General features: G+C 40.0%; 1 protein-coding gene across 1 annotated transcript; it reads left to right on the forward strand.

The window, feature by feature from the left end:
- The first annotated feature begins 3,200 nt into the window (after positions 1–3,200).
- LOC131240457 (beta-glucosidase 18-like) lies at positions 3,201–13,305 on the forward strand. Its single transcript, XM_058238704.1, has 12 exons — positions 3,201–3,393; positions 5,113–5,179; positions 5,296–5,354; positions 6,107–6,182; positions 6,523–6,597; positions 7,045–7,132; positions 8,071–8,323; positions 9,458–9,573; positions 10,180–10,426; positions 10,638–10,740; positions 11,967–12,075; positions 12,793–13,305. The coding sequence occupies exons 1-12, from the start codon at positions 3,250–3,252 to the stop codon at positions 13,013–13,015; spliced, it is 1,560 nt and encodes a 519-aa protein (XP_058094687.1). The 5' UTR covers positions 3,201–3,249; the 3' UTR covers positions 13,016–13,305.
- The last annotated feature ends 428 nt before the right edge of the window (positions 13,306–13,733 follow it).

The raw sequence follows: 13,733 nt of genomic DNA on the forward strand, positions 1-13,733 counted from the left end.
TACGGCCAGTGCTAGAGGTGGTGCCCGATGTGGATGGGTGCGGTGGATGGTCCAGTCGGTTGTGGAATGCAGTAGGGTGTAGGCAAATGGCAATGGTGATAGATTTAAGCAGTGGGTTCAACAGAGCAATGAAGGAGGCTAGTTGCATTTGGTAGATATCAATGCGTTGACATATAGTTCGTCCAGTGGGCCCCATAATGAAATAGCCATACCCAAAAAAATTTACACCCGTTTAAATTAATGGCTTGATAATACTTGGGTTCTATAAATAAACGACCTACCGTACAGTGCTCGAGTGTAGAAATCAGCTTGTGCTAGTGGGTCCTATTGGTCATCTGATCCAAGCTGTTGATATGATAGAAAAATCCTCAACCGTCCAAAAAGTGTCTAAACAATGAAACGGTTGGAATATAGTTAGATCTCCCTATCCAAATCTATTTCTTTATTTGTTTGATTGACCAGTCGTTATCTTATCCACATCATTTCAACATTTTGGTTCACTGAACCATGGGCTCCCCTTGTGAGAATTAAAAAATGGAACATAAAATCCAATCCCCTAACCCAAGCATAACAAGTTATGGAACATATATCTAAACCATCCAAATTGTGGGCCCCATTCAGATGGAGCATATATCTAAAATCATTATGATCAATCAATGGTAACCATCTATTTGTATCTACCACTCAAAGGGTTAGAAGTATAATAGTAATTGATCCAAATTTAAAGGGAAAATCAATAGTCAATATTGTCTTTCCAGTATAATTTATTAGCCATGCTCTATTTGCAGATTTTCAGAGATTTGGCCGGTATGAAATTTAATACAAATATGCCACGTGTATGTTTAAAGATTGAAAGTGATGCAAAACTAACATTCGACTCTACTCTCCATGTACGCTACGGTAATGAAAGTAACCCCCGCCCTACCAATGGGCGGCGTTTGGGATGTAACCGGTTAGGCCTAGACCCCACGCAACACTCTTAAGGTTGAAAGGTCTGAATTGGTTTTGTCTAAAAAATTATAAATCTTTATTTTCCATTTAAATGTTCTTAACCTATCTATTAATCAAGTGGGCCATACATGCACATAAAAAATAAACATCTTACCAAATGAAATCAATGATCATTGTTTAAGATGGTTGGACCCAATCCGAAAATATTGACCAGGACATTCATAGAATGTCCACGACCAGCCGACGGGCCAAGCTAACATGTAAGGCGGACCGGGCTCGATCGCCTGCTCTGTTCACACGTCTTTTGTATGCGGCTTTTGGGAGACAAGTTTGAAGATTTACAAGGAATGAATTAGATGTAGCTCTTGCCTCACCCAACACAGTGCAGACTTGACTGTGGGGCCCAACTTGATACATATTCTGTATATCCATGCCGTCCATCTGTTTGACCAGTTCATTGTACGGCATTCGTACAAATCGAATTTTTTTTAAATAAACCACACTATAGGAAACAGTGATGATTGAACGTCCACTGTTACAAACTTCCTATGGTCTATCTTAATGTTCACTTTTCATCCAAACTGTTGATAAGGTCACACAGACCTGGATGAAGGGAAAAAACAAGTATCAACTTGATCCAAATCCTTTGCAGCCCACGAGAAGTTTTCAATGATTAGACACCACTGTTTCATGCGGCATGGTATACCTGAGATTTAGATCTACTTTATTTTTAGGTGCACACATTACAATGATCTTAAAAACGGATGGACGGCGTGGATATACAATACATATATCAAGGTGAGCCCCACGGTCAGGGCAGTACCTAATCCGCTCCCTGACATACAACCTTCAATGGTTTCATGTGACATTAAAAAAAAAAGAAAAAGAAAGAAAACTGATGTGATATTGACTTGCACCGACCTTTTCTTATCCAAAACAGGCGGAAACGGATTGGCTACTCCCCTGACACCAGCCCCGGGGCTGATGGTCGGTGCTTTGTGGGCCCCACCATAATGTATGTGTTTCATACATTCCGTTCATCCATTTTTAAAGATCATTTTAGGGCTTGATACTAAAAATGAGAGGGATGTATATCTCAGGTGGACCACACCACATGAAAAAAAATAGTGATTGGATATCTACCATTAAAATCCTCCTAAGGCCCACTGTACTGTTTATTTGACATCCAATCTGTTGATTAGGTCATAAAGGCCCAGATGAAGGGAAAAAACAAAAATCAGCTTGATCCAAAACTTTTATGGCCCCCAAAATATTTTTAATGGTCGACGCTCATTAAACACTGTTTCCTGTAATGTGGTCCAATTGAGACTGGGATATAGCTCATTTTTGGTCCTATGACGTAAAATGATCTGTAAAAATCGATGGACGGAATGGATGAAACACATACATCATGTCGGGCCCCACAGAGCATCGACCATCGGCCATTGGCCGGTGTCAGGGGGAGTAGCCAATCCGTTTCCAAAACAGGCGCCGCCAGGATGGAAAATAAACATTCAATTGGCCCTAATAAGTTTTAACGTTGGGTATTCAATCAACACCGTTTCCTGTAGTGTGGACCACCTAAGATTTTATCTGATTTATTTTTGGATTATCCCTAAAAATATCCTGTAAAAACGGATAGACGGAATGGATGTAAGCTAAATACATTGATGTGGATCCGACAGTCAGGGATCCACCCACCCGGGATCCACCGAAGCCGTGCTCATCCAAAACATGCCTAGCCACATTTTAAATGCGTGTGAGATTCACTGTTTCCACAAGGACCCCACAATTTGAATTTTCCAATGTTCTTTTCCGGGGTGGTGGATTAGGTGCGAACCCGGACTCACTGAAGATGGTGCGACCCTTACTTTGGGACCCACCTCAACATATTTATTAAATATCCATACCGTCCATCCGTTTTGAAATATCACTTTAAGGAATGATGCCAAAAATGAAGCATATCTAAATCTCAAGTGGAGCATTATATAGGAAAACAGTAGTATTTGACCATTAACAAATTATAATGGGCCACAAATGTTTTGGACCTAGCTGATATTTGTTTTTGTTCTTTCTTTTTTTTTTTTTTTCTTTATTACAAAAACATTACGGTGGCAACCGTGTGGATATAAAATACATACTTCAAGGTGGGCCCCTCAGTAAGGGCCGGCACTGTCTTGGGTTAGGCCAGTGCCGCACGTAATCTGGTTCCCCCTTTCACTACAAAAACCCCACCGACGGTTCCTTCACTACCTGATCCAAACAAGAGCAGTAATATAGAAGTTTTTTAAAGGTATTATGGTAATAAAAGCATTGAAGCTGAGGATGTCCTTTGCATTTGCAGCATTGCTTCTTCATCTCTTTCCATTGATCAGCTGCGTCGTTGATCGGACCCAATTTCCTCAAGATTTCCTCTTTGGAACTTCAACTTCATCTTATCAGGTACAAAGCATGCAATCACTCTTTTTTAGCATTTCATTTGTAATGCCAAGATTTCGTGAATTCTTTCATATCCATTCAGATGGTTTTTTGGGAATTGGGGGAAGTACTTGAGCTCCATTGATCTTAGAATTAATCAATTTTTAAAAGTTCTAAAGTTGTCAATCCAAACATTTGGGAATTGACTAGTAGGTGGGCCCATCAATCTTAGAATTGGTTAATTCCAAGGTCCGAAGCTATCAATCCTAGCTTTTTGGGAATTGGGGGAAGAAGGTGGGCCTATCAATCTTGGAATTGATCACTACCTGAAGGCTCCGAAGTTGTCTATCCCAGCTTGAGGGCAATAGGTGGGCCCTCAATCTTGGAATTTAATCAATCTTTGAAGAGCTCGAGTCGGAGCATACTCAATAGATTGGCTAACCAGTGCCTGAATCCTAAGTATTTCCATTTGGATAATGGTGGTGATAGAAAATGGTACAAACGAGGTTAGTTCTGGTGAGGTGGCATTTTGGGGAAGAATCCGGATCCTCTGCTTGCCATAATCAGGAAAATCCTGGTTGTTGCAATCTAATTGAGTCACGTTAACATAACGATGCAGGAAAATAGGATTTTACTGCTTGATGCTTGTGGCAAGCAAAGGATCAAAAGGTAAAGTGCCATCGGTAAATAGGGATTTTACAAGCGCTTGCATTTAGGGCTTTTTGTCCCAATCGGGGCACCTCCAGTCCAATTGGTGATCCTGGCCCTCCGTTCACTTATCCTTGGATGCGGATTGGCCTGAGCTGGAAACCTAGGTGGGGCCCGACGTGATGTTTGTGACAAATCTACCCTGTCCATCCGTTTTGTGAGCTCGTTTTAGGACTTCATACCAAAAGTGAGCAAGATCCGAGACTCAAGTGGGCCACACTAAAGGAAAAGGTGGGTAGGGAAATTCCTACCTTTGAAACCTCCTTGGGGTCGACAGTGATGTTTACATGCCATCCATACCGTTCATAACGCCATTCCTATTGAAAGAACTGAAAACACAAATATTAGACTGATTCAAAACTTCTATGGCTGCACGAATATTTCAACTGTGGACGTTCAGTCCTCTCGTTTTCAGCCCACTTGAGTCTTGGATCTGGATCATTATTCGCTCCATGTACTAAAATGAGCTCAAAATTTGGATGGACGGGGTGGATTTCTCACAACCATCACAGTGGGCCCCACTTAAGTTTTCACAGCAAAAACTTATTGGGAAAAGCTTTCACAGGAAATCCGGTCCCTTATCCTCTACCCTTCTTACATCAAAATCCGTACAGTTGGTCCATCCTCTTTACAAATTTTAGGGAAAACTTTGGTGCATATATGCATGTGTGCAACAAGAAAAGGTTCACTCTTGGTGCACACCTGCCACATGCACTTTCTGAGAATCATGGGTTGACCCAGCCCAAGAGCTAAATATACGTGCCTAGGCTCCTCCCAGCAACCTGGGCCCTACCCAATCTAACATGATTAAATTAGTGGGCCGGGTCAGGATGAGGCCTGCCCAATTAGCCACTGAGTCACCAAATCATGCTGGGGCCCAGCCCATGGGCCCTCTAACTGCACAAGTCTAACCCAAAGTAGGCCTTGTCGCCTCCGGACCCAACTCAACCCAGCCTGGCCCACTTTCACCCTAAACAACCACATGGTAGCGTGCAACACTGATTTTAATTGACTTTTGAATATTTTGTTTGGTAGATTGAAGGAGCCTACTTAGAAGGTAACAAAAGTCTTAACAATTGGGATGTTTTCACTCACACACCAGGTTGGTTTGTTTTTTTTTTTTCCCCCTTAAAATCCCCTCTTATTTGGGTTATTTTAGGTATGGTAAAATACATTTTCAAATTAAAATTTCTTTGAATTTTGGTGTTCTATATTCAGGAAAAATCAACGATGGAAGCAATGCAGATGTTGCTGATGACCATTACCATCGCTATATGGTATATAAATTTTTTTTTTTAAAATCAAGAAAAATCCAACAAGCTCAGTAGATTCTATTGATATCAGAAGATCTGACCCCTTGAATGAGTTGCTAATTTTATAAGCAATTTTCACTCCTTGATATTATTTGTCACACACGTTACAGTGATAATCTAACGGTGGAGATTTCTCATAAGGAGAAAAAAAAAAATCGCACATCCTATTTATGAGATGGCCTAGCTTTGAACTGTTAGCCCAGGCCCGTTGGTATGGTACAGCCAAAACTCTTGATTTTACTTCATGCTGGCCCAGCCCATTCACATCCAAAGGAATATACATGCATATGCTGTCCTTGGTTTGGTCATCCAAACCATTGTCCTGATATCCCCCCACCATGGATATGGGATGCCTGAAAAATCTCACATGCTGGGAGATCCTAACCCTTGGATCAGTGGCCTTAGGTGGCTGAGAGAAAATATGGAGATGGACGCATCCATCAGAAGAAAATAGACTAAATATTTGAATGGTCAGGATTTTAAAATCTATGAGATTTGAAGCACCCTCCATACATGGTCGGGCGAAGCCAGTTACTCAACCCCACCGATATTTCCATGGTCAGATGGGCTCAGCCGAGTTGTTCTTTATCGCAGATGCAAGCCCATTCCAGCCCGTATAGCTGTTATAAAAATTAAAAAATTAATATAAATAAAAAAAAAAAAAATAGAATAAAAAACAGGGGCTAACACATAGATAACTTGTTGAACATGAACAGGAAGACGTTGAGTTGATGCATTCCCTTGGAGTGAATTCCTACAGATTTTCCATTTCCTGGTCTAGAATCCTCCCAAGTGAGTTTTTCTTACATCTCTCGAATTTTACTGTTAGATAAATGTGGGAGACATCCAACCCATCCAGCAGGTCGACCCCACCATGAAGATCACATCATGCTAAAATCAGGCGAATCCACTAATCAGGCGTGCCAAATTGTAGATTGGACCCAACGAGCTGTTTTGTCCACTGTTTCTTCAGTGTACCACATCCAAAAAGCATATTTAGCCTAATTTTTTAACTAAATGTTCTTTATAGTGGGGCCCACGTTTGGGACAGGTTGGATGTTCTACCCACTTGCCATGTTCATGTTATAATAGAGGCTTAATCCTCATTTTAATATCTATTAATGAATAACAGGAGGAAGATTTGGTGAGATTAATATGGTAGGAATTGAATTTTACAACAACCTAATTGATGCTCTCTTGCTCAAAGGTAACAACATCCTTTTGTTTTTTTACTGCACAACATCCACCACCCATATACCACTCATACATATTTGCTAATCCTACCCGCTTGTGCAGCCCATCTACATGCTGGCAGCCTGGCATATGTGTGCAATATCTGGTCTGTCAATTAGGTGGGAGATGCAGTGTAGTTGCCCTGGCACAGATTTCAGGTCAGTCAACTCATCAGGACTAGAGTGCATAAAAGAGATGAACAGCTAAAACAAGGTTTTCCATCTCTTCGGCTCATCTGATGAGTGAACTGGCCAGAATTCTGGGCCAACTAACGTACACTTTGGGCTCTACATGGATGGTATAGATGTTCATCGTGCATGCTGTACGATAGGGATTAGCAGACAGTCTCCATTTCTATCTTACATCCACACACACGTGTAATGATTTTAATTCATTATTTTCATCTTCGATATGTTAACAGGGATCCAACCATTCGTTACACTAAACCATTACGATGTTCCTCAAGAACTTGAAGACCGATACGGGGCATGGTTAAATTGTAAAATACAGTAAGTTTTCTTCCCACACCATCATCTTCTGCCATTATACAGTTATCATTGCTGCAGTTGGTGCCTAGAGGTGGCAATGGGACGGGTTAAGGTTGGGCGGGTTCAGTCTCAGTCCAAGCCTGACCCAATGACTAAACAGGCCAAGGACTCTGGTCCAAATGCAACCCATGATCCATTTCCTTCTAGCCAAACTTGGCCCACTTAAAATTCATCAAGCCTTACCCATCTCATTTAATAATAATGGATCAGGCTCGACTGACCGGACCTAATCTGGCATGACCCAACTCATGTGCAAGAAATGAATATAGGGTTCAAAGCCCAATTAGTGGATACATACATTCAGTGTAAACATCATATCTATGTGTATATACTAATCTTCTATTAGTTTGTTACCGGATTTCGGGCCAAATTGGGTCAGGTCATCCGTCCAAGCCTATTGAAAAAACACATGGGCTGTTAGAGTTGGGTCTGGTAGGGTTCAACCCAAGCATGACCCATTTCCCATGAATTTTAAGCATCAGATGAGTCTGATGCAACTCATACTTGGTTAGACTTCATCTGGTTCCATACCATGACTTCCCCTCCCCCTTGGGTTGCAACCCCAGCTCAGCAAGTCCCAACTTGACTCAGGACCAAATGAGTGGCCGAGTCACCGAGTCTTTTAACCATGTGATTTAGTTAATTGGGCCACATTTTGCTAGCCCAAGGCCAACCCATTACCCCTTTAGCTTGGCCCAAACCCGATTCAAAACTGGGTCGGGCTAACTGGCCAACGGGTTAACCCAACCCATTGCCACCTCTATTGGTGCCAAAGCTACAATGGTGGCGTAGTATTAAGGCACACCATGTCTGCAGCATGGAGCGATCTGGGTGCACAGTGGTTTACTATTACATGGTGTTGTATCCTGATTTTATGTTTTTAATAACTACTTCTGCAGAGAGGATTACGGATATTTCGCTGAAGTATGCTTCAAGTATTTTGGGGATAGAGTAAAATACTGGACCACCTTCAATGAGCCAAACCCCTTAGTGAAATTTGGTTACCTCACTGGCACATACCCTCCTGGCCGTTGTTCCAAACCGTTTGGCAATTGCACAGCAGGCGACTCTGCAATAGAGCCATACATTGCAGGTCATAATGTCATATTGTGCCATGCCACTGCGACTGATATTTACAGGAGAAAATATCAGGTATCCGATCCTTCTTTGTTTTAGTAATTCAGGTGAACTATAATTTGCTGGTATGAAATTTATGGTCACTTGATCTTTCTTCATTACTAGGGTTTTCCTGTCGATCAAGAGAAGCAAGAAATCATAGTTACAAAAAAAAAAGAAAAAGACATTGACTTAAACTTGCTGGGTCAATTCGACTCAACCATATTTCACCTGGAGTCGGGAAAATTTTGATCTTGTCATTACTAGGTCAAAACTCAAGAAAACTCGAACACGACTTGACTCAGAACAACTTGACATTATTTGTATAATGTTTATACTTTTTTAAATGCAAAATGTTACTGACAAAACTCACAAAAACTCAGATGAATTTTTGGGAGACTTCCATTTGAGTTCTCGAGTTGATTCGAACCAACTGGGTTTTGAGCCGAATCAAGTTTTAATGTTTTGAAAACATGCAAAATATGTAATGGTAGTGTTATGTTTGGTTATAAGCAGAATTGTTGAGTGTTGTTGCACTACACTAAGTGCACCGGAACCTTGGCATGAACATGGTTGGAAATGGACAGGTGGGTATTCATGCATCAATCCATTTCAACACACTTTTCTCAGGCCAGAGATATAGAACCAGGCCCATCAAATGATTCTAGCCATTTGTATATTAAGCCTTTTTCACATAACGATACATTTTCCAGGCCATAGATTGGATGGTTAGTGGTTATCGTCGTCTGACCAAAGTGGTTTTTCAGAAGAACAAGCAGTCCAAGGTGGGATTGACTGAATTGGACATCTCGCTTTCCTATACGAATGATCGCGGCCATCCATTTTGACATCCTATTGATCGGATGGTTAGGATGATTTGACTGGTTTGATTTTTGCAAGGTGCCATATTAAGGGTTGGTAAGACCCAATAGACATTCTCGATCAATGGCATCGCTCCCACCTGTCGAAAATCCAAATCGGTGCACGGGAAGGTTCCCATGCACTAGGTGCACCGAGCATTTTCCATTGGTCAATAACATAACAAGGAGAGTTTTAATTTTTAGTATAAAAATACTCGAGCATTCATGTAAAAAAAGGAATTATAATGATTTAAAAAGAAAATTCATCTTTACTAATTTATAATTATCACACATATTTTTTGGATTTAAGGCCAAACAAGGAGGTTTTATTGGGCTCGTGTCGTGGGCCTACTGGTATGAACCTCTTAGAGATACTCCAGCAGATCATTCGGCAGCTCAGCGGGCCCTTGCTTTCGCCAATGGCTGGTAAACAAAATCTACAACTTCAGAGAAAAAAATTGTGAATTGTGAAGTCTTAATATTTTTATGTTTATTTTTATGAATGCCTATATATATATTCTTCTATGAAACTAATGATTCTAACAATGTGATTTATGGCTTATAAAGAACCTGCGGTTGGAACAAATTGGCCCCATTCAAAGGGCTAGGATCATCTGATCACCTAGTTTCTGGATGCACTGAGTATACCGAGAGTTGGTGGAAACCAATCTCCCACACGCATTTCAAAATGGGATTTGAATCTTATAGCACATCGGGATTGCTGACTCACTGGCATTGGATGATCAGGCAGTGTTGTTTGTGTGAAATGCATAGATAATTCTCATTGTGGGTTTGTTTGGTTGCAGTCATGAAATATCATGAAAATTTGCACCAATTTAGACTCATTAATCATGAAATATTGTGAAATATTATGATATTTGGTGCGACCAAATGCACCCTTCAAATTCGTAAATTTGTAATATTTTCCTTATGTGCTATCAATTCCTTTTGATAAAATGATAATTTTATTAGAATTTATACTCTCGTGAACATTTCTAATCCATCAGAAACCTTTATGCACCCAAATTGCAGGTTTTTGGATCCTATAATGCACGGAGATTATCCACCTGAAATGCGCCAGATATTGGGATCAAGATTGCCAGCATTTTCATTGAATGATCGAAGAAAATTACAAAATAAATTGGATTTTATTGGAATTAATCATTATTCAACTCTCTATGTGCAAGACTGCATGTTTTTTCCATGCAACACAGATCAGGAAGGAGAAACATACTCAGTACTCACTGGAGTAAAAGATGGTCAACCAATTGGACCGCCGGTGAGAAAAATACAATATATAATATAGAATGTTAATGAAAGAGTATTCACTTCTTTAAAGGGACAATTTTGCCCATGTGATAATAAGGACAAGGGTTAGTCATAAGGGCAAAAAGTAGTCATTTTGGAGAAGGTGAACATTAGGCTTCTATCACTGTTGATTTCAAAGTTAGAAAAGAGGAGTATCTAAATCTCTTGATGATTTTATGTAGACTCCAATGCCAACTTTTTACGTGGTACCATCGGGTTTGGAAAAGATGGTAATGTACATGAAGGAAAGATACAACAATACGCCCATGTACATCACAGAAAATGGTAAGTGATTTATTTATTTATTAAGACACGATCCGGCCTTAGTTCACTGTATTTTTCAAAATGTTTGGTGACACGCATGGCACAGTTTCGTAATCCAGACCACCCAAATTGTGGGCTAGATATGCATGGAGGATGCATAAAAAATTCACTTATTAACTGTCCAAATTGTGAACCCACTTTAGACGATGAACAAATACTAATGCACCTTTGCAAGTCCATGCATATGGTGGATAAAAGCAGGGCATATACTTTGTTGATCATTGATCTTATTTGACAGAGGTGTGACAGAGAAATTTTAGTTCTTTGAAAAAGCACCATGGTTCATAAACATACACTCACCAATTGTACACAAATTGTTCATGAAGCATACATTTAACTTATAGGGCTGGCCCTGAATCAGCCTGGCACAGCCCTAGCACGGCCAGGCCCTCTAGGGCTAGGGCTAGGGCTAGGGAAGGGCTAGGGCTTGGGGCTCTAAAGCTAGGCTAGGGCCAACCTCGGCCTGGCTCTAGCCCAGCCTATTGCCACCCCAAGGTGAAATGTCATATGAGCCTAGCTGTTTTTCTTTGTTAGCTTCTACAAACAAGGCTTTAAGGACCTTCAGGTATTTCTAGTTATGCTATTTCACCCCTTCTCTCTGCCTAAAGTTTTTAGGAAGAACTCGTATTTATCATAGAAAATCATCAATTATGGGCAAGGTATTCCATAACGGTAATGGTAACGGTGGTTGTAACGGCCACCATTGTTACCTTTACGATACGGGCCGTAATGGTTGTTACGGTCTCTCTCTCTCTCTCTCTCTCTCTCTCTCTCTCTCTCTCTCTCTCTCTCTCTCTTCTATTGAAAAAAAAACCCGAAAAACCTGTATCGGCCCCGTAACGGGCCGTTACAGGGGGTGTAACGGCCTTTACAGGTCATTTTATCCGTAACGGCCATTACGACCTTTACGACCCCATAACATGGACCCCATAACATGTAACGATTGCCACCGTTACATTTACGTAATGGCCTTTACAGCACACCATGATTATGAGAGTTTTATAAATTATTTCATGATTTTTTTTAGAAGAGCTTTCGTGCAATTTATTTTCTTAGAAATTGATGAATGTCTATGTTATTTCATCAACTTTTTCTTTTCTTGGGAAGGAGCTTTCTTGAAGTGCATTTATATTAGAAACTGACTAATGAAGGGTGTCTGTTTATCATGAATGGTATTATCATTGTAGGATATGCACAAGATGGTAAAAATGGCGCTTCTAAGAAAGAGCTGCTCAATGACATGGTGAGAGTCGACTACCTACGTAGCTATCTGACTTCCCTTGCTTCAGCCATCAGGTATTTTATTAGTAACAGATTGAAACAATAACATCTTTTTTCTGCTTACCTACCTTCAATTTACCAGGAATATAGCACCATATTCTTCTCACCATGGACATCTAGTTAAGAATGTATGTTCTCACATACATATACATGTTACATGTATGTTTGCATGGGTATGTGCATGTCTAAATTCACCATTCAATGAATACGTACGTCAATAATTTTGGCTCAGAGGCACGTTGCAATGCTGCTTCTCAAAGACTGTTTACATCTTCCAATGGCACGATAGAGACCTTGTGCATTGTTCCCCAAATTCAACCAAGCCCAAACTCTTAAAAAGTTTGTATTTGGTCGCCTATCATAGGTTTGTACTACCAAGAAGATAGATTATTATATTTTAACCCAACTCAAGAAATACGATGAATTCAAAGATGAAATAATAAAAAGAGAATATTTCAGTGCATTCCAAATGGGCTAAGGTTTGGGTATATATAGGCTTTAGGTGACTTTTGGTATAAGGTCGCATAGATTAATAATTATTGCATGGATGGAATTAATATAATGGATACATTCATACATCTTTTGATGAGTCTTTTGATGGATACATGTATGTGTCATTACGAATATACCTGTAATTTTATAGAGAATATGTGTATGTACAATTAATTAGAACACAAGATATATGTGCAGCATAGACTATAAATTTTAAATGCATCTATATCATGCTTACAGGAAAGGAGCTGATGTGAGAGGCTACTTCATATGGTCTCTAATTGACAATTTTGAATGGTTGAATGGGTATACGCTACGATTTGGGCTTTATCATGTGGACTACAATACATTGGAGAGAACTCCAAAACTATCCGCCCAATGGTACAAACAATTCCTCAGCAGCCCCAAGATGCTAAAACAGATTGGTGGTGGTGCTCGGAGATCATGGCGTGTACCGTCCTAGTCTCTATGCAAATGTCTACGGTGTATATACTAAAACAGATTGGTGGTGGTGATTGGTGATCATGGCGTGTACCATCCTAGTCTCTATGCAAATGTCTACGAAGTATATACGATATTTTATTTATTTTGTGTAAAATAATATTTTGGTATTGCTTCAACTGATTAGTACATGGTAGTCTACCATATTATGTTGTATTTAGTGGATAAGTGTATGCTCTATAATGTATGCAATTCATCTCTATGTAGGCGTGTCACGTGACATGCCTAAAGGGATGTAATAGAATTACTTTGGTTGTTGATTATTTGGCTAAGTTGTGATATCCATCTCTACTTTTGCATGTGTTGAGGAATGCTAACTACAACTAGCACACATGCATGTGATCTAAGACGCTTATCACGTGGGTGAGATGCTTGTCTTGAAAATCAGGCCAAGATGAACATCAGGTGTCCCATATTTATATAATATGTTGATTGTGGACCTTGTGCAATTTCTCATGACCATTTCATTTATTTGGTACGCTTGTGGCCTGCCTAATGAGCAGTTTGGGTCTAGCAAAAATAGGTTACATTGCCACAAGCGAGAAGCAAGCGCTGAAAATTGCAGTTGATTGACCACAGCGCGTGGGTCCCACTAATGGTGAGTTTAGGTAAGAATAATCAACAAATTATAATTTTAAAAAAAATAAAAATAAAAAAACATTCGCAATAAGTGGTTTAGT

Source organism: Magnolia sinica, chromosome 3 (assembly GCF_029962835.1).
Source record: "Magnolia sinica isolate HGM2019 chromosome 3, MsV1, whole genome shotgun sequence".
NCBI lineage: Eukaryota > Viridiplantae > Streptophyta > Magnoliopsida > Magnoliales > Magnoliaceae > Magnolia > Magnolia sinica.

Bases quoted from the DNA above. Each gene is read 5' to 3' on its own strand.
- LOC131240457 (XM_058238704.1), top strand. From the start codon at position 3,250: ATGGTAATAAAAGCATTGAAGCTGAGGATGTCCTTTGCATTTGCAGCA. The intron at 5,355-6,106 runs GTATATAAATTT...GAACATGAACAG, and splicing joins ACCATTACCATCGCTATATG to GAAGACGTTGAGTTGATGCA. The intron at 8,324-9,457 runs GTATCCGATCCT...TTTGGATTTAAG, and splicing joins TTTACAGGAGAAAATATCAG to GCCAAACAAGGAGGTTTTAT.